The 22,059-nt window shown below is 37.4% G+C and overlaps 1 protein-coding gene across 2 annotated transcripts in view; it reads right to left on the bottom strand.

Moving 5' to 3' along the window:
• LOC121872688 (sphingomyelin phosphodiesterase 4-like) overlaps nt 1–22,059 on the bottom strand; it is a 62,494-nt gene that overhangs the window by 13,562 nt on the left and 26,873 nt on the right. Inside the window, exons 7-11 of one of the 2 annotated variants that reach the window (XM_042375676.1) lie at nt 21,546–21,599; nt 14,472–14,590; nt 7,314–7,466; nt 6,103–6,283; nt 4,459–4,710 (exon numbers count right to left, since the gene is read on the bottom strand). In XM_042375676.1, the coding sequence (XP_042231610.1) occupies nt 4,459–4,710; nt 6,103–6,283; nt 7,314–7,466; nt 14,472–14,590; nt 21,546–21,599 (759 nt within the window). The remainder of the gene's footprint in view (nt 1–4,458; nt 4,711–6,102; nt 6,284–7,313; nt 7,467–14,471; nt 14,591–21,545; nt 21,600–22,059) is intronic. The other variant, XM_042375677.1, reaches the window with a different exon arrangement.

Raw genomic sequence — 22,059 nt, 5'->3', positions numbered from 1 at the left:
AAAGGGAACTATAATTTCGAAGAAAAGACAAGGTCCTATTCACGATTCACGATATGGAAAAATTATTGGTGATATGGATAGAAGACCAGATACAGAAGTGTGTACCCTTAAGCCTTCTAACCATACAGGCTAAAGCAAGAAGCCTGTTCCAAAGCCTGAAGGAGCAGGCAGGAGATGAATGTGATCAAACCTTTACAGGAAGTCATAGGTGGTTTGATAGATTTAAAAAACGCTACAGTCTACACAATGTTAAGGTGAGTGGAGAGGCAGCTAGTGCCGATGTTGGTGCTGCCGAAGCTTTTAAGGAGGAGTTAGATGAAGTGATTGTGAAAGGGAATTATTTGCCTGAGCAAATATTCAATGTGGATGAGACTGGATTACTGTGGAAGCGCATGCCTGAGCGGACATACATCCACAAAGAGGCGGCAACAATGCCAGGATTCAAGGCATTCAAGGACAGAATTACACTTCTGTTGGGGGGGAATGTTGCTGGTTTCAAGCTAAAGCCCTTCATGATCTATCATTCAGAGAACCCCAGGGCTTTTAAACATGTCAGCAAGCACACACTGCCAGTGTTTTATCGCAGTAACAAGAAAGCCTGGATGATCTTAGCACTGTTTGAGGATTGGTTCATGACTTGTTTCATTCCACGAGCCAAGGAGTATGGTCTGCAACAACGGATTCCATTCAAGATTTTTGCTGATTTTGGATAATGCTCCGGGACACCCACCACACCTGGATGTCATGCACCCTGATTTTAAGGTAGTGTACATTCCACCTAACACTACCTCTGTCATCCAACCCATGGATCAAGGTGCTATTGCTGCCTTTAAAGCGTATTATTTACGTACGACCTTCGCTCATGCTGTTACTGCTACTGAAGGTGAGAAAATGCTCAGAGAGTTTTGGAAGGCATACAATGTTTTGTCATGTATAAAGAACATTAGTGTAGCACGGGATCAGGTTACAAAACAGTGAATGAATGGAATATGGAAGAAAGTCCTGAAAAGATATGTGAACAGTTTTAGAGGATTTAATGACACTGAAGTTATTTCGGATATTAGTAACAAGATGGTGGAGTCAGGTAAACAGCTTCAGTTAGAAATTGATAATGAAGATGTTGAACAGTTGGTTGAAAGTGTAGCAGAAGAGCTCAGTAACGAGGATCTTATTGAACTAGATGCATAGAAAATTGCAGAGGAAGAAGAGACAAAATGTAGAAGAAGAACCTGCACCCCCCACAAAGTTTTCAGTGAAACAAATGGCAGAGGCATTTGTTACAAATAATAAAGGAATGCAAATGTTTGATGGCATGGATCAAAATTATGAGCGTTATGCCAAAGTTGACAGAATGATCCAAGATGCACTTGCTTGCTACAGAGAAATTTATAATGAAAAGAAAAAACAAACTGTGCAGTCTAAATTGGACATCTATTTTAAGAAGTCCCCCAGTGCTGTCTCCTCACGCCCCACCAGTGCTGCCTCCTCACTCCCTCAAGATGTTCCAATACCTTCAACCAGCAAGTTTCCACAGTCCATAAACCTGTCTGAAGAAAGTGACATTGATGACCCACCCAGCCCTGTCTCCTCCTCTGCTTCTTCCAGTTAATGTGGTCTCCGTGTATTATTAGAAAATTATGGGGCCCCGTGTGCATTCAGCTGACTACATTAAAAGTAAGTGCTCAGTCACACTGTATCCATTCCTCATTATTTATTACTTTTACTGTACTGTATTTCATTGTAGAATTTTCATTTTTTTTTTTTATCTATGTCGGACTTACGACCTGGATTTGGGTCCCTAACCCCGTCGTAAGTCGGGGAGCACCTGTATTTCTAAATACTGTTCATCTGTGAATCTTCCTTCTATGTCAGTCAGCTCTCCAACTCCGTGCAAATATATCATCCCCAAACATTGCAAGTCACATGGTCACTCCTTGCTTCCTCAGCTTCCTCATAAATATGTTGTCTAGCATATCGGGTGTTGTTCCTCCTCCAGCAATGCAACCTTCCGTGAGAGGTAGATGAGTAAGTTTTTTCGTCAGTGAATATTACTCTTCCCCAAAAATCTCGGCCTTCTTCAGCATACCATCGAGCAAACTGTAACCTGCCCTCGCGATGTCGCTCATTTAACTTCTCCTTAGTGGCGGGAGTTCTATGGTGAATGCCTCCTTCGTGAAGTCTTCGCCTGATTGTTAGAGGGGAAATATTTAATTGGAGATCCTCTCTTATTGAAACTGAAATCATGAAGGGGTTGTTGGCCTCAGCAAAATTTTGGATGGCTTTAACTTGTGCAGGTGTTGTTCTGCGCATCATTCCACTCCTGTGGTGGTCCTTTAAACTTCCCTCCTCTTCCCATCGCTTAATCCAATACAGTTGACCGAGAAATGCCCAATTCTTGGACAATTTCAGGGGTGAAAACCCAGCCTCCTTCATGCCAATTATTCTTCCACGTTCAGTGATTTTATGTGTGTAGTATTTCATGTTGGCAGGGGTCTTCTACAAATGAGGGAGTGGAAAGGTAGTCAGCACTGATAACACCTCTGTCTCCCTCACCTTCCCGCTAATAACGTCAGCATTATATTTATATTTTATTAGGCATTTATAAAAATAATTCAATGAATAAATAAATATGATAAAAATTTATAATACATCATATACATTTAAATATAGAATATTTTATTTTTTAAGACACCAGACTAAAAGTGACGTAATCGACAAGTGTGTGTGTGGTGGGGGAATAGTCACTCAACAAAAGATATACCATTTGCTGTTTACAATATTCAGAGTCTTGGAATGACAATGATATTGCTAGATAAAGGCCTGTAAAAGTATTAGGCATATGCTACCGCACTAATTCACACCATCAGACGGATGGTTCGTAAGATAAATTACCATCACCTTCATTTAAACAATGTCATTATTAAACACACACACACATCCTTGACCACCGTAGGGTCAAGACCTATTCAGGCACTGCTCCTGCTGAGCAGCGGACCCCCTTGGCCATGTTCAGCCGCATTCTTGAAGTCCCTCTCCCCGACCTATCCTCACCACCGGGATATCAACATAATCAAAAGTGACAATTTTGTTCCGGAAAGAAGTGGGATCAGGGATAAACAGTGTTTAAGCCAGTGAATTCAGCACTAGACAGTACCAACCAAAGAGAGCCGTGACCCACCACTGAGATAAGCACCCCTGGAAACCATCCTCTGACCAGACGGCGTTAATCTGTCCACCCTGGGAACAGCAGAGGGCCGGCTATGCACCCGACTACGAGATAACACAACAACACCGAGCAGAGAGAGAGTGAGGTACTGTGACACCATCCCACACCACACAGTGTCCCCATGACCAAGAGGTCCTTCATTTCAACACCCGAGGATGAGTCACTGCACCACGTGAACACCACACCACCCGGTGTCCCCATGACCATGTGAGGTCCTTCATATCAACACTTAAGTACAAGTTACAGCACCACGTGAACACCACACCACCCAATGTCTGCATGACCACGTGAGGTCCTTCCTATCAACACCCGAGGACAAGTTACTACACCACGAGAACACCACACCACCTGGTGTCTCCATGACCAGCCCAGGCCCAGACCATCAACTGTAAACTATAATAATTTGTATGTTCAATTTATGTTCCTTCTTCTTTCAGTAATGAAAGCTTTTGTTAAACAACCCATGTACCCCATGTCTTTGTATGAAATAAGCCATTTTTGTCCATTGTATCTTTTTCAATAAACCGTAAAAAAAAATATTTGCGCTCGCGCACGCATTCACGCACACACACACACACATACAATGGGTAGCAGTGAAGCGAAGATTCTGTTTAATCCCACAGCGAACTAAAACAGCAGTTTGTGTGGCATGAAATCAGTGTCATTAGAAAGAAATATGTTTACCATCAGTTACATACGACTGGATTAATTACCCGAAAGGGATTAAACGTTTGAAGATAATAATAGTATAGATTAATGATAAACAAGCAGCCTCATATGCAACCTGCACACAGCTGTGCCCGATGCATAATGTTCTTTAACATACTTACCGATTTTTACTTATGTTTAATTATCTAAACATAAATTCATATAGGTTGGCCCATTGCGGTATCCATTTTAAAGTCAAATTAGCAGTATACAGGTATACCAGCAGAAAAGTATAATATAATATGAGACAACAAAGCCCAACCATTAATTAAGCAACGGGTAACTAAGCAACCAATCACCGATCACTTTTACATTAATTTATAATTTTTACTACGTACTATAATAAACAAACGGCCTTGTGTTGCCAGCTGTCTCCAGCAGTGTTTGAAGAATCTTGAACGAGACTGTGCATGTGAGATGAAGGATTAATATTACATTGAGTTTGGAAACATTATCTTTTAAGAATAATGCTCAGGTTTAGTCATATTTTGAGAAATTTTAAAGAACATGTACATTTTTCTTACCATAGTAATGTTGCCAGAGCTAAACATAGGATGATAAGTGTGACTAGGGCCTTCCATTTCAACAATGTGCCCTCGGGCAACAGATGCAAGAGAGCGTGCTGGGAACTGGTCATTGTGGATTCCAGCAAATCCTCCATGGTGCCGCAAGGAATGAGAGGTTCCACCAAGTAAAGATCGATGCATAAAGTGTGGATCCTCAAGGGCTTCTTCTATTTCACGGACGAAGTTACTTAGGTTGGTCTGAGAGAAAACCTGTTGAGATAAAGTATCATGGTGTAATTATATAACTACAGGTACAATGAGTCCTATCACTAAAACGGACACCCTAAATGTATTGGACAAACCAAGGAGTTGTCCAATAGTTCATCACTGCACGAATACTAACTAGAAAAACCGTAATACTGTACTGTACTGTACTGTACTGTATGTAATAAAGAAAAAAGATGTTAAAAATTATACAAAATGTGAGCAATATACAGGTAGTTCTGCTATAACGCGATAATTGTGTTCTTGTAAAATATCGTGTTATAGAAAATCGCGTAATAGAAATAACAGGGCTTATGGAGAAAATAGGGTTAGGTGCAGATTACTCGAAATCGAAAAAAATTTAGTAGTTAGCCTAACACAAAGGATAGCACAGTCTAAATAAATGTTACATTCATATCTAATAATGAAATCATACAGTAAATGTAACACTTTACCTTGAAAAAATATGAATATAACTTGATGAGGGAGAAGGGTGATTTTGAGGTTGATAACACCGAGCTTCTCTTCAAGTGTTATATCCTTTCTTTTACGATCATCACCGGGAATTCTATCACCAGAACGCTTCTTGTTGATATTCTTCTTTACTATATTCACAGTTAATACTGTACCACAAAATTGGAGAAATAGTAAGCAAAAATCGCGTTATAGCAAACAAGCGTTCGCGTTATACAAATATCGTTCCTAATTCATAAATCGCGTTAGAGCAAATTCGCGTTATCAAAACACGCGTTATAGCAGAACTCACTGTACAGTAAAACCATTATCACACTTGTTACATACACTTTTATCCTATGAGCAATATTTTATGTTGCTCGGTTACATGCACACACAATCCTACATACAGAATCACATCTTCTAAATGCAAATGCAAAATGTGAGAGGATGAATACTGGATTATGATTGGGATACAGCATCCAAAGGCATTCTTAGAATGTTCCTCTGGCTCTACCAATGATGCAATCAGTATTGTAGGGTCTCTGTGTTTATGCTCCAGGTAATAAACTAAGAACCAAAGCCTATAGTATTATGACTCATGAACTAAATCATTATCTAAACTTTTGGAGACTTACTGAATGAAATTACTTAGTTTGTGTGTGCAAACAATAGGGCTAAGTGACAGGTTTTACAAGTTAATTATACTGTACATAGGAAACACAGTCTAATAAAGAATAGTGTGCAAGAAGAGTTATACACAGTAGTATACTGTATTCTTCTGTTGTAATGGCACAAAAATCTAACCTAACTCAACCCAACCTAACTTAATCTTAACTTAAAAATTTAACATTTAAATTTTCATCTTATCATAAGATAACTGATCCTTACATAACATAACTCGGACAGTGTAAGCACATAAAATCTACATACAGCATTACTAACCTTCGTAACTCTGAAAAGAATCTGGGCATTCTTTGGAGCTGATAAATCCAAGCGAAACAAGCGGCACATGAGGTGGTAGAAAAGTAGAGTGTAGAATAAGAGATTCTCAGCAATAAACCCTTGCCACTTTCCTTCCACAGAACGTTGTGACTCATATTCTGTGGCACCTTGTGCTGGACTTCTATAAACAAAGTATCATTTAATAGGAACAAAAAGTATTACTGGTTTTCATCTGACACACGAAAATGTGTGTGGGATAGTGCAAGTTCAAAACAGCCAGAAGTAGAATTGTACATGGTAGATATAAATATTTTATCATAGGAGAAAATTTTTCAACTAAATCTGAAAGTGCTATGAAGTTTGTTAATATTTTTTTTGTTTCTCCCCCAAATTCACTAATACAAAAAGTGCTTCGCCCAAACCCTTTTTGATAAAATGGAATTTTATTTTACTTACATTGTAACCCACAACCCACATAGCTGTTAATTCTCTTCCTATATGTTCTGTGCATAGATATCATATATGAATAGAATATATATATATATATATATATATATATATATATATATATATATATATATATATATATATATATATATATATATATATATATATATATATATATATATATATATATATATATATATATATATATATATATATATATATATATATATAGGTCACATATATATATATATATATATATAATATGATATATATATATATAGGTCCAGGGTTCGATACTATATATGTATACATATATATATATATGTTATATATATATATATATATATATATATATATATATATATATATATATATATATATATATATATATATATATATATATATATATATATATATATATATATATATATATATATATATATATAAAATAAATGACGAATTGGTTGTAAGTCGAAAAGGCAAAAATAATACATAGAAATTCTAAATTAGGTGTCTCTTTTTCTTTTCAGCACCACGAGAACTCTCACTTTTACGCTTGCCAGCCATTTTAAAGGGAATTATAAACAAAAATATTATCAGTACACAGTGCGATCATTAACGTCAGGACTAAAAAATACATATATGAAAAATATTTTATACAACCATGGCCGTCGTATGTCCGGGTTGTCGTAAGTCGAGGAGAGACTGTATATATAAAATGTTCTCTTGCGTGCCATATCTTAAACAATGACACTTTAACTAACCTGTTGGTTGGAGAGTAATCTATGTACCTCCATGGCTGCACATATGACAGCCACGTCTCTAAAACCAGTCTGAAGGAGGAGTCTAAGGGCCAATGACTGAAGGTGTGACGAAGGAACTGGTACAGACTCTTCCGGTACATATTCCACAAATTCCTAAAATGAAGAACAATCCAAGATTAGGTGTATTGATGTTGATGTTATAATATGTAACTGTACTTTCACAACTAAGAGAGGTGTGTGTGTGTGTGTAATAATAATAATAATAATAATAATAATAATAATAATAATAATAATAATAATAATAATAATTAACGGTTTATTGAAAGAGCATAGCAGCCGGAAGGCTGAAAACATAGTTACATAATTGGGGAATGGGTTTCGATTTACAAATACAGTGACCCCTCGTTTAACGAACGCCTCGGTTAACGAAATTTCGGTTAACGAACTGCCTTCCATAAGAATCTTCAATTCGGTTAACGAACAAAAATTCGGTTTACGAATTTCTTACGAACCGACCTCAACATGTTTTCGCTTGCACTGGCCGGGCAACCAGCTTTAGTATCAGTCCGCCAATACATTAATCGGTTCTAGGGCTTAAATTCCTAACTATTTTAGTAAATATCAAGAAGTTTATACTATTCAATAATTTTAAAAGTTTAATATTCAATTTTTTAGTCATTTTAACAATTATTGAACATAATTGAAGGTAAAGTGACTAGTTTAAAGCGCAGCATCCAGCCTCTTAACACAGCAAACAGGCGTTAGTCTCTCTGTTTTCACTGGAGGTAACATCTTGCTTGAGACTCTCTTCAACTAAACGCTTTTTTCTGTGTTTCCAAGCAAATTATTGGTCATTTTGAAATATATTTTACATATTGACAATATATAATGCAGTGCAGTGTTGATTTAAAGAAAATAATCTTGAAATACACCAAGAGAACTAAAATTTTATGGGTGAAATGGTGCCATGGGGTGACATCTCTTCCACCCCAATGCCTTCTCTTCTTCCTTCTCCTCCACCCCCATTGTAATTCCCATCATCATCATCATCATCATCCAGGAGCCTTCTACATACACACCTCAAAGTAAGTGAACTTTTCTACCATTTTTGTTGAATTTTGGAAATTTTCGGTGAGCTGGAACCAATTTCCCAAAAACCCATTGAAACAAAGGTTTCGGTTAACGAACGACCTTCTGGAACGGATTGAGTTCGTTAACCGAGGGGTCACTGTAATATACAAGTAACATAAGTAATACAAATAAGATATATAATAACTAGGTGGGGAAAAGCTCAAACTACAGGGCATTTCAACATAGTGACAGTGAATACAGTAGGATTTATTGTGTGTGTGTGTGTGTGTGTGTGTGTGTGTGTGTGTGTGTGTGTGTGTGTGTGTGTGTGTGTGTGTGTGCATGCGTGAATGTGTATGCATGCTTGCGTGTGCACGCTTTCAGCTACCACCGTTGTCTAGCCCTTGTGATGAACAGGGAAGCAACTTGCATAAGTCTTCCCCTGCCAGTACACAGCCTCCTCACCACCAAGATTCCTGCTGTGCCTCCTCGTGGCAACACACGGTAACTGGATGCCCTATGGGCCCAGGCTAGACCAGCAGGGGATCTCGGAGTAGCAGTGGGCCCCAGAAGGACGGCGCATAGGCCCACTGGCATATGAATACATCCTGGCGCCTACCAATCACTGCCCCGCTGCCTTGCAGATTAACCTTGGTAAGTATAAGGTTACAGGAGTAAACCCCAAACGAAAAATCTGCGGTGGAGCCCCGCATCAGGCACACTTGCTTACAGGACCCCAACGGCGGTATAGGCAGCAGAGGTGACCAACAAGGGGACCCAACGACTACACCGGCAGAAGAAGGCAATGCATGACAGACAGGCTACTAAGGCAAAACCCAACAAACTGGGCTATCAACAGTCCATTGCAACTCTCCCTCTCCCCAGTCGTTACAACACTTGCACCAATGGATCAGGAAAAGGGAGAGCCAAGATGTAGGGTTGCTGTCTGTGCTCCTGCCTCACCACATAAATCAACTCACGCACAGCCATCATCCAGCTCATCATCATCATCATCAAACCCTAATACCCCAAAAGTCCTATGGTGATGGACGAGTGGTGACAGGGACAGCCATAGATGACTGCCGGGAGTCTCTAGTCACAACTCTGCACATGGGCGGCACAGATATGATAGTCGTTTATGCATTGGGATCTAGGCAGCAGTGCAATCCAGTCCTGCCTGTACGACTAGGCAGCCCTTTCTAGGAGCCACTCTGTTCACCCCAAATGGGGAGGGGGCTCGAAAAGGTGCCCTAAACATAGCCTACCAGGAAACAAGGGAAACGTGACGTTCAGTCCTAAAACCCTTGTTGTGAGGGATCGGGCAAGTGGACACCGGCCCACTCACCCACCCGCTGTACCCCCCCCCAAGCCCCTCGAGAACCCCCTCCCCACTGAGGGGGAACCAGCCACTGTCACTATCACCTGAGGAGTTTTCCCCCCTGCCGGCCAACTCGAGTACTACATGTCTACCCTCTGTGGTGGAAACCAGCAACCCTCAAAACCAAGTGACAGGCACACCTCCCACTCAATCTGGGAATCACCCTCAACAGTACCGGTCATCTTAATTCTGTTGGTTGTAACACTTGTGAGTACGTTACCCCTCCACTATTATAACTTTCTAAGATCTTCCTTTTTCACACCTCAGTGATCCTGAGTTTTTACTGTTCCTTAATCAGTATCAATGTTCCTACAATGATGATGCTAGTGCCATTCCCTTAGATGTGCTAGATCGTATGTGTTACACCCCCTTTACCCATAGTGTCGACACAATACTCCCTCATATCGATCCTGATGCCTTTCAACAAAACTCACTGGGTTACACCAACCCCAATTGTAACTATTACTTACCTGACTCTCCCGAGTTTAGTTCTAGTCTCCTACTACCTCATTCCATCTCCTTGATTAGCCATAACATCAGCAGTATTCCCCTTCATCTAGATACTTTTTTAGATCAGTGTATATCTTCTATTGCCCACAAGTTTGATGTACTTGGGTTCTGTGAGACCAAACTCACTAACGATATTGAACATTTGTATAACATTCCTAATTATAATATACACTGCGTCAACACGTCACGACACAGTGGTGGTGTCGCCCTATGTGTTGATATCAAGTATAACACTTCTGTGAGAGATGATTTAAAGGTTCAGGAGAAGTTCATGGAGAGTGTTTTCACTGAATTACGTAACGACACATGAAATATCCTAGTAGGAGTAATCTACAGAAGACCCCACACTAGTGTAAAAAATTTTCTTGAAAAATTTTTGGAGCTTATCTCAATCAAAAGATCAAAGAGGAAACCTTGCTACATTACAGGAGATTTCAACCTTGATCTATTAAAATCAGAAACCGACACCTCAGTGTTAGACCTTCTTGCTACCTGTCATTCTAAGCTCTTCCTCAACACTATAACCAAACCACTAGTTACTGCCACCTCTGCCTCTGTGATAGATTATATCTGGACTAACGACACTCCTAACAATCTTGCAAGTGGAATTATTTATAACAATATCTCAGATCACTTCCCAGTTTTTGCCATGTATAAAATAGCCACAAGACCTGAAAGGTCTAGTAGAGTCTCAGTACAATACAGAGACTACTGCACCGACAACATGCTACTTTTTTAAAACAACCTAATGAATGCTAAGTGGGTTCTTGTCTATGCCTCCGACAACCCAACGTGAACAGCTGCAACTTCTCTTGCATCTTCAATGCTTGCTTTGATAAATGCTTCCCCCTCAAGACTAAGTCAGTGAAAACTGTATCCATTTCCAAACCCTATATCAAAAGTGAAATTAAGATAATGATAAAAGAAAAACACAAACTCCAAAGGAAATTTGCAAAAAGACCCATAACTTTCGGTGATGCTTACCAAAGTATCAGAAATAAAGTACAGGGGGGTGTAAGTCAAGTAATTAGAAATGCCAGACGTAGCTATTATACAAATAAACTCAAGTCAGCATCAGGCGACAGTAAGAAAACCTGGAGTCATAAATTCTATTCAGAACAGGAACACTCAGCCGTCGGCCCCCCACTCAGCCTTTATGATAAATGATTCAGTTGCAAAGGAACCCTCCCTCATTGCCAACCATTTCAATGAATATTTTATAAATGTTGGCAAAAATCTTGCAGAGAGCATCCCTGATCACCATGAGGAATTTAAAGACTACCTGCAAAACAGAGAGCAAAATGAGCTGTTCTTATCTCCTGTCACAGCAGATGAATTACTGGCCACCATAAAATTGTCTTAAGATGCAGCAGCAGGCGAAGACAATATACCAATGAGCATCATTAAGAAAGTAGCCCACTTATTACTACCTGTTCTCATACACATTTGTAACTCCTCCTTCACTAGTGGTGTTTCCGGATAAACTGAAAATTGCTAAAGTTCACCCAGCATATAAAAAATCTGGGGACAAAGGTTTCTTCAAGAATTACCACCCCATATCAGTCCTCCCAGCCTTGAGTAAGATACTGGAGAAGCTAGCATGTAGTAGACTAAATTCCTCAAACGTGAACAAAATACAAAATTCCTCGGAGTTATTGTTGATGAGAAACTTAACTGGAGAAACTACATACAAGCCATTCACAGTCAAGTCAATAAACAGTGCGGCATCATGTATCACACTCGACAGCCACTCACTCTCACAGCAATGAAAGAAATCTATCATGATCTTGTTTACCAACACCTGATACACAGTCACAAACTATGGGGGGCCTCTGGCTCTTCAAAAACCCAATCCCTGGTTACTGCACAAGAGAGTTGTACGGACCATGACCTGCTTGAAAAAAAAAAAAAACAGATCACACAAACGAAAAATTTGCTATATTGAAATTTTTAAAATTCGAAGATATTAACACCTACTGCTGTGCCCTCTTTGTTTACAAATCTATCAATCACTTGCTTGACAATAATTATTTCCAGTTCCGGAATAATCAGAGATACAACTTAAGGCACCCAGAGCTACTAAGACCACCCCCCCCCACCCCCATGCGCTCCTCTCAGTCCCAGACCTCCATAAAATATCACGGTGTGAAAGTATGGAACAACTTACCCCCACCCATCCGAGCAAAGTCTACGCTCCCTTCCTTTAAATCATCTCTTAAAAAATATCTATTGCCTAAGTATTGATATAGCTTGTAATACCTACTATATATACCTGCTCTTATTGTACCATCAAAACCATTTTATCAGAAATTATCATGTAAATAGATAAGAAATTACCATTGCAATAAATATATTTGCCAACTAGACACAATCCTGCCAACTCTGTCCTCTTGTTCAACTTTAATACTGTACAACCCATGTTGTACTGCTTCCCCATTATATTTATGTTTATCAATTCCAGTGTAACTTATGCATAATACTGTACTTGTATATAAATGTAAAAAAAATATACATATATAAAAAATAGAAAAATTTTAAAAATAAAATAAAATATATAAATAAAATAAATAAATATTGAGATGTTCTTATTGCCACCATGCTATGTGAACTATTCCAGATGATACTAAATGTTACATAATACTTCCTTGAGATAAATGTACAGTATATATCAGGTGCCTACAGGAGAGCTCAGGTTCTCAACTGGCTCAGCCATGTTAATATTATTATTATTATCCACTCTGTATCTGTGTTTTTCTGGCTAAATAAACTGTTTCAATTCAATTCAAAGAACCAACCTGACTGGGCAACCGCACCCAGTAAGGTCATCCTTATGCAGTCGAAAACACAATTATAATCACAGACCAAAACAAAAACAAACTATACAACCTCTTACTGTCACTGCATAGAATGTCAGGACCCTTCTGGCAAAGGAGTTGGCTAAACATAACATCAACATAACAGCCATTAATGGGTCCCGGCACCCAGACGAGGGTCGACTCACAAAAGGGGGTCTGGCTATACCTTCTTCTGGAAGGGTAGGCCTGCTGCAGAGAGAAACCGCATTTATGGAGTTGGATTTGCCATCCACCAACGCATCCTACACAGACTAATTGAAATGCCTGTTGGGATCAAGTGCCACATGATACTCTGAGTCCCACTGAATCACTCACGCCATGCCTTCTTCATCAGTGCATACGCCCCAACACTGGATGCAGAGCATGACATCAAGGAGGCCTTTTACACCGATCTTGACAGAATGCTAACCTCTATTACCAGAGAAAATAAAGCTGTGCTCCTTGGTGACTTCAGTGCCAGAGTTGGTAGAGATGCTGACATTTGGCAGGGAATCATAGGGAGAACTGGACGAGGCATGTGTAACACCAAATGGCCTACTCCTCCTCAGCAAGTGTGCTGCACACAACCTCACTATCATTAATACCTTGTTTAGGCAGGCCGACAAGTTCAAGGGTTCGTGGCAACACCCACGATCCAAACACTGGCATCTCATTGACTACATCATTGTCAGTGAAAGAGGTCGCTGAGACGTCCTCATCAACCGAGCAAGGCATGGCTCAGACCCATGACACACTGATCATCGGCTCATCAGAGCTCTCACTTCATGTCGCCCTAAAACGGCGAAGGCAGTAAGCCTCCACAAGAGATTTTAACACTAAGCATCTGGAAGATCCAGCGGTAGCACATGATTTCAGAGAGCAGCTCGAACATGGGCTGATAAACAACCCCACAACAAACAACCCAAATCCCAGTGCCGAATGGGGTATTCTCTACAGAGTCTATACTGTCATGACAAAAACCTGCAGAGAGACCCTCAGCCAGGTCGAGAGAATACACCAGTATTGGTTTGATGAAAATGACCGGGAAATCAATGTACTCATCGATGATAAACATGCTGCTTTAATTGATTGGCAGAACAACTCTCAGTCTGGGGGGCATGAACGAGTATGAGCATATGGGATACATTTCTTGAAAGGTGGATGTGGAGACATTCAAGAATGTGAAATGAAGCTGACCTTAGAAAGGTATAGTATAAAGACAATGAAGAATGTGTATTATGGACAAATATGTTTCTTGCAAGATGGATGAGAAGATAGTTAGGAATATGAAACTAGAACTGTTAAAGGATAAAGATCAATACACTGTAGGCAATATGGAATGGGAACTACACTGGGAATACTTACTTGCGCAAGTCGTCAAGTGGTGACGGCTGTGCTGACTTTCCACTATTTGCAAAGAAATGAAGGTGCTTGATGAGCATCCTCACAACCCTCACATGATCACTTGATGGCACAAACACCTCCTGAGTGTTATCAATAAAGTTCATTAATGAGGGAGTGAAGCACTTACTAAATATGATAATTACTTTCATAAAATAGTCAGAAAAATTTAATAAAATGAAATTGACAACACACTTAAAATGTGTAAATAATAGTCAAATTGAATGTTTACTAAATAGAACCTGTTCAAAGGTTTCAGAAGACATTGATAAATCATTGTATCCAAGTAGCAATATGTAAGATAAGCAATTTTCCATGAAAAGGGTGTCATGATTGAGCCAATAATCCTATCCATAAACATTATTGCAAAGAAACTAACAGTAATTAATTTATATGATATTAAAGTTTTATAAATTTATCTATATAGTAAATCATATAATACAGTATTAGAAAACTTTAAGTTTTTTGTTAAGTGATGTTAATCATAAAAATAACAAGGGGTGGCAGCAGATAAAGCTGAGTACAGTACACAGAAACAGCATACTTTTGCAAGCAAGTAATTGCTCTGAATGATTAAGATTCTAATTAACAATGTTTAATGTTTATAATGGTTAGGACACTTATGATATTTTGCGCATCACTAAATAATTAAAATAAGACAAAACAAGTGAATTTCATAATACAACAGTACATAAAATAAAAAAATTCCTATTGTTAGTAGTGCAAATCTATCCTACAGCAAGTCAAAAGTCATTCTGAAGCCATTTTTTTTAAGAAAGTTTTGTGGATGCAATGAGCGACTTTTCATCTCATTCACTCAAACGAGAAAATCAGCTTCGAAAGTTTTTAAAGAAATGCTGTGAAAGAGAATAATAAAGTATTTGTTAATATGAAATCCTAATTTACTATTTACTTCTGTTACCAGGAAACTTTATGTATTGATCATTACCAAAAGAATATTCATTATGAGAAGTAATGAAGTAAATAATGATGGCTGCACTACTTTGATAAATGTCTTCCACACCTAAAAAATTACAAAATTTGTTGGTTGGTCTCAGATGCTGATGGAGGTACAGTATTAGCATTGAACTATAAAACGGTCAAAAGAACAAACATTCTCCAAATCTTCTTCCTTTTTCATAATCAAACATAACTTGTCTTTGCCATCTTTACATTACATAACTTGTCTTTGCCATCTTTACATTACAAGGTCATTTAGTGCCATGCTGTACACTCACACACAACACTATCCTACGCACAATCTTATATTAGCTCTTGATTCAGGTCACCCTGCAGTAAAGTGACTTTTTTAGGTATTAACCCAAATCCATGGGGGGAGTAAGTTTCCAAAGTCATGTGTTCCAGGCATGGTCATAAAATGGAATTCCAGAAGCAACCTTCAATTGTGGCCAGTCACCCTTCACTAGGTGGCTTATATTTCAAAAGCCAATAATAAACTGGAAGGTGGTGGTAATATATGATGCAGCAGCTAATGTGACAATGTATCCCTGGAGGAAAGTTAACCCTAATCTTTAAACATATTCTAGAAGGAAACAATGATAAGCATCTTATCAACTTCCTAATACCAAAATATCCTCTAGCACATTCCCTTCAGCCCATAAAAGCATAAATGTGAGAGCTGAGTAGGAATTGCACTTTTGTATGACAGGATTGATGGACAAGATGCAAGTCCCCAAGCTCATTAGCTTGGGCAATGCACTTTGGTAGAGTTTAATTTAATGGCTTTGACAATCAAACTACACATAAGCCTTGGAATGTAAAATTTTTGCATTAATTAAATGATGATCAAAACTATTGATTCATTATGAGACAAGATTGCACCACAATGACAAGACACCATGAATGATGTAAAACATCTTTCAACTTACAGGCTGAGACTTGAATACACTCTAGTCTAAATTTAGAGAATTGGGAATCAATTTAAAACTCCTCCACAAGAAAAAATAAATAAAATAAAAAATTGACCTAACTAACTTTTCTCCAAAAAATTTTCAACTAAAATCAAAGGACTTTTTCCAGATACCAAGTAGCCTGTAAGGTGGGTCTCAAAGATCTTAAAAATAAATCAGAAATAATCCATTACTACTGGTGAAGAGAGCTCAACTGTAAATGCTGCTTTCTATGTTCTAGAGAGAAGAGGGGAAAAAAAGAAAAAAGCTAATGAATTAACTCCAATAAATAAATCTAAATGCCAATAACTTTGAATCAGATTCCAGCTTCTTTAATTTACTAAAGCATATCTGGGCAAATGTATAATGCCTCTTTGTCAAATTCATTAGCTATTCTACATTTCCAAAACACAGCTATGAGAAATTCCACTTTGATATTTTTCATCCACTATGTTCCAAACTGGGTAACTCTTCCTCCTTATCATCTGTTGTGTTTTATGATTGCTTTTCTCATCTCCCCTTTTCCAAGATATAGTCCCTCTATCTGTCTTGACCCCTGGCAGACAGATGTAGTAGGGTGGGTCACAATGTTCTGGACATATTCTAAACCTTTCCGATATAAATGTATTTTTCAAGGGCCCAATTCCAATTTTCCATGCTTTGCATTTGCTGGGCTTCTTTGTGGAGGCAAAACTCCCTTTCTTCATCTTCTCATTTAAAAGCAAATAATAATGGTTAGACAAACTGTATACTGCTCCTGTTGGTACATCCCTATCAATCTATTTACACATATATCTTCTGGCTATGAATGTGTAGTATACAATATAATAGTTCCCTAACTTCCACATATTTTACCTTAACTGTGCCTGAATGAATATATTCTCGGAAATAAATAGTAGTTTTGCTGAAACGTGATGTATTTCAATGTAAAATAGGATAAAATACATGACGAAAACAAAAGGATTTACCTAACCTCCCTATGTTCAAGAGATGTTACTCGTTTTTTTAATAGTTTTCGGTTAAAATACTGTTATATTACAATGATATTCTATTCATACTGTGCTTGATATAATGCATTCACGGAAATGTAATATTTTTGCTGAAATGACGTACGCATTACAGTGGAAAGTGGGATAAAATCGTGACGAAAACAATGACTCGCTTTCTTTCGTTCAAAAGATGTTACCGTAATCCCTTTTCGAATGGTTATCAGTTAAAAAAAATTTTTATTACAATAATATTCCCTCCTAACTGACTTGAATAAATACTTGAATGGAAATATACAATATTTTTGTTGAAACTACCCGCGTTTCAGTGTAAAGTGTCGTAATACTAAATGGTAAACAATTTCCCTTCGGCACTCGGTGTTTCAGGCACGGCGAGCCTCAGTTTATAGGACGTAGAGTGTTTTTGCTGAAGGTTTTGTTGTTCCATTACCCTCAAAAACTTGGGTCGACCTATAAATGAGGAATATCATAAATTTACGATTTCTTGGTCAAAAAATCAGGGTCACCTATAAACGAGGGAGGATTATAGACGAGTATACAGTAGTACCCCGATTTACGGATTTACGCGGTCAATTGAACCCACAGGGTACCGCGGAAAGTGAAAACCGAGTAAAGTGAACAACAGAACATATGGGATTAATTCCAATAGAGACTGACCCAACCCCCAAACTCCACTTTTTTCCGACACAATGCCTATGTTATAGTAAAAATAACATCTAAATTTTATGATGGTATGCTCACACAATTAATATTTAAGAGAAATACAGTCGCCAAGTTAATGTCCATTCAAATAATGGACTCAAATATCCCCCCCCCCCTCTTCCCAGCTCACTAGCTCCTACCTCTCTGAGAAATGATTGGGTGAAAACACTAGATTTTAGCGTTTAGTAATAAATAATACCTCAGACTAAAGTTAGGATAATATAATTGACATTTCTGGATTCCTTGCAGGTCAGGGAATATTTTGAATGTAAACTTCATATATTTTGCACAAAAGATAAAATATTTGCTTTGTGTAAACCAAATTATTTCATTAGATCTAAAATTTGTATGTCTAATGCAAAAACCATGATGTTTATATTCAAAATGATCATCATATTGTAAGAATTCCAGCAATGTAAATTATATTCTGGCTGGGTAATATGTATGAATTTTATGAGCTAAAACATATATCTTCAGTAAATAAACAGAAATATTCTTCAAGGACACTATCTGTCAATCAAAATACAGTACTCCTCCCTAGCTGGGTCCGTCCCTCCCTCTCCCCCACCCCCCACCTTCCCTCCCTACCAGAGAAGCTTTGGGAGAAAATAGTATATTTACATTTTTAGTAATAAATAATAACTCAGACTAAAGTTAGGAAAATATAATTGACAATTCTGGATTCCTTGCAGGTCAGGGAATATTTTGAATGTAAACTTCATATATTCTGCACAAAGGATAAAATATTTGCTTTGTATAAACCAAATTATTATATTAGATCTAAAATTTGTATGTCTAATGCAAAATCCAACATAAGAGATTCAAATGATCATCATATTGTAAGAATTCTGTTAATGTAAATTATATTCTGGTCGTAGCAATTTGCAGGCGAATTTTATGAGCTAAAAAAAAAAAAAAATTATACTTCACAGCGTGAGGAGGCGAGTAGATGCACCATGGAAAGTGAAAGTCAAAGTCCGTTCTGGCAAGGTAAATGGTAAAATGAAAAAATCGCGAAAGTGAAACTAAAAGTGAAACCGTAAAGCGGGTTAATACTGTATACTATAATCGTAATTTATTAGGCGTACATTTATACACAAAACATTAATAAGAAAAAACTCAACCCCCATATAAGTTATTGTATAGTACTGTATTAAATTTCTGGTTTTTTGTTGACATAGTATGGTAGCAATCAGTCCGGTGCCTGCCTGTCTCCATGTTGGTGTATTGGCATAACCCACACAAAATTATGAGAAGGAAAGGAGCTGTATATTTAATATAGAACAACTTTTTGTACAATATCTATGTGTATTTTGATGTATTATGTATGATGCTTAATATATATTAAAGTAGTTTTGGAACAGTTCATGGGTATGGCCTTGGAACCAAAATCACTATTACTATTTAATCAATTAAACTAAGTAATTCACGATTTGATAATTCACGCTGTCTTCGGTACTAAACACTCCACCATCATGATTAACAGATAATTTTCTTTTTCATTTTTGTCTCATAATGTCACTGATGGCATTATTGCTGTGTTGTACTCCATCACTGTAGCCACATCCCCCTAGCTCTTAATACCAGGCCGAGTTATGAGCTGTGTTATGGCTATCTTTCAACTCATAACTTTGGGTATATATATGTAACTTTCTTCATTTTTTTTATTATTATTCAATTACATGCACACACACTTTTCATACACGTAAAAAAAGTAAAAGAAATAATTATCATAAGGTCAAAAACATTTCTTCGTGTGTGAGAGTTAGAAGACTGAGCTTGGGGGGAGATGATATGTCCTACCTCAGCTAGAACATTTTCTATGACCCAAGCAGTTAGTAGGTGGCTGATAACCCTAGTGTTAGAGTTTAAAATCACTTTTGTAAATTATCCTTATTCTACCAGGTAATATATGTACAGAACCCATGGATAGTGTCAATACAAATTAGCACCATAAGCTCCTTTCCTTTTCATTTGAGAGCTGTGAAACACGTATAATATAAGCAAAAAAGCTTTCAGTTTTTTTTTCAATAAATGATCACCTCAATAATTCCTTGCACCTAGATAAAGAAGGAAGTACAGTATTATATAATCTTAAATTATTGTATAAAGAGATGGTTACTTTAATTCTTTTGAGTCATGATACCGGGTATGTACAAGGTTTTTCCAGTAACAAATGTTTGGTAAATTTGAACTATCATTTTACACAAATACTTCATAATTTGGACAGAAAAGAAAGATGTACAAAATTCTGCTTTTTACAATCACATTTCAATTCAATCACTAATTCAATATATACATCTGATAACAGTGCAATTTAGTAAATTAAGATCTAAAGACAGAAACACAGTGAGCAGGCGGCAATGAGATGTGGCTATAGATAAAAGGGCAGTAAACATAACTTATAAAGCCATTTTGTTAATTCTTGGCCGATATTTCTAGAGGGTGCTCCTGAAAAGACACTGCACACATGCAGAGCAGTGTACTGCAAAGGAAGTTAAACAATTAAATATTTGAAACCAATTATAAATAAGCAAACCTATATACAGCTGGAAAATTAATTTGGATATGGCGTATTATACACTTCAATGAAAATTCAAAAAATAAAAACAGTAACGTTTTTCAACATAAAGGCCATCTTTCCATAATCTAAACCCTCTCATTTTTTATATTTAAAAAAAATCTAATTTTTTTTTGTCTTGTTAGAAAAATTAATTACTGAGAGCAAAATGCATGCTGTAGTCAATCTACTGGTTTGAACATTAAGGTGATCCTGACTCTTGTACTTCAAACATCCCACTTACAACCTTATATTTAAATACTAGTCTGGGTTTATTGCCCAATCTTGCATGCAGACTTGGCTAATATGTTCTTCCAAATTATTTGTGGCTTCTCGGATCTGTAAACATAACCCAGGACAGTTGCTTAACCAGCTCCTTCGGTGATAGCCAGCATCCTACCAGTACCCAAAGACTGAGTTGGTGACAACAGTCAAATTACATTGTAGACTAAATTAAAGCACATTTGAAGCAGGTTGCAAGTGTGTTTGGAACCATTCAGGGCTCAAGAATTAAATTTTAGAAATCTAAAATTTAAAACTTCTTCCACACAGCTGAACCACCAGTCAACCCTGACAACTCAGATAATTATATATTTAAATCCTTAGAATATTGGTGGCTCCTAAGCCAAAGTGACAACTGTACAGTAGATCTTGTGTTTCATCATGTTAATAATGTTAGTGTTGTTAAATGTGGCAAACATTCCAACTACACCTGATGCACTCTTATTTTTTCTTTGCGTGCATGTTCTGTTGTTCAATGAACACAGAAGATTCAAGCTTGTGATTGATGGTTAGCTTGAATGGTCTCTGAATGTGGAAGTAGTTTTGAATTTTAAGCTCACATTTCCAAGCTACAAACCTCAAATTGTCTCCAAATCATGTGATGCTTGCTTTGAATCAGGTCTGATTCAACCTGTGATGAGAGGTCAACTACTGTCAACAATTAACAATCTTCTCAGAGGTGCATGATACAGCACATCTATCATTTACTACCAAGCCACAACAAAATGAGGAGTTGCACACTCAAATTATCTTTTTTAGTATTCCACAGCAAAATACTATACCTATGCAACAAACTAAAACTACCAACTTTATTGTCCATTCCTCTCTTTCAACATGCTCAAAAACACAATTTACTATTTCACCCCTCCCATCACTTGCTGTTTATCATAACAGAGAAATCACTGTCAATTCTTGCTTCTTGATGAGTTACAGGTATTGTCTATAAAAATATTTTGATCATTCTCACATTTAAACTCGAGAGTTGGCTGGGGCAGCATTCCTATATTTGCAATTCCACTACCTATATTATCTGAACTTGCAAGCAATTATCTCTCTAGTAAGAGAAGTAATTTACAGCTATAACAGTGAAC

The sequence above is a fragment of the Homarus americanus genome, unplaced genomic scaffold (genome assembly GCF_018991925.1).
Source record: "Homarus americanus isolate GMGI-L3 unplaced genomic scaffold, GMGI_Hamer_2.0 scaffold39155, whole genome shotgun sequence".
Lineage (NCBI taxonomy): Eukaryota > Metazoa > Arthropoda > Malacostraca > Decapoda > Nephropidae > Homarus > Homarus americanus.
The sequence above is the reverse complement of the archived record's forward strand: the minus strand, read 5'-3'. Positions and strand labels throughout refer to the sequence as shown.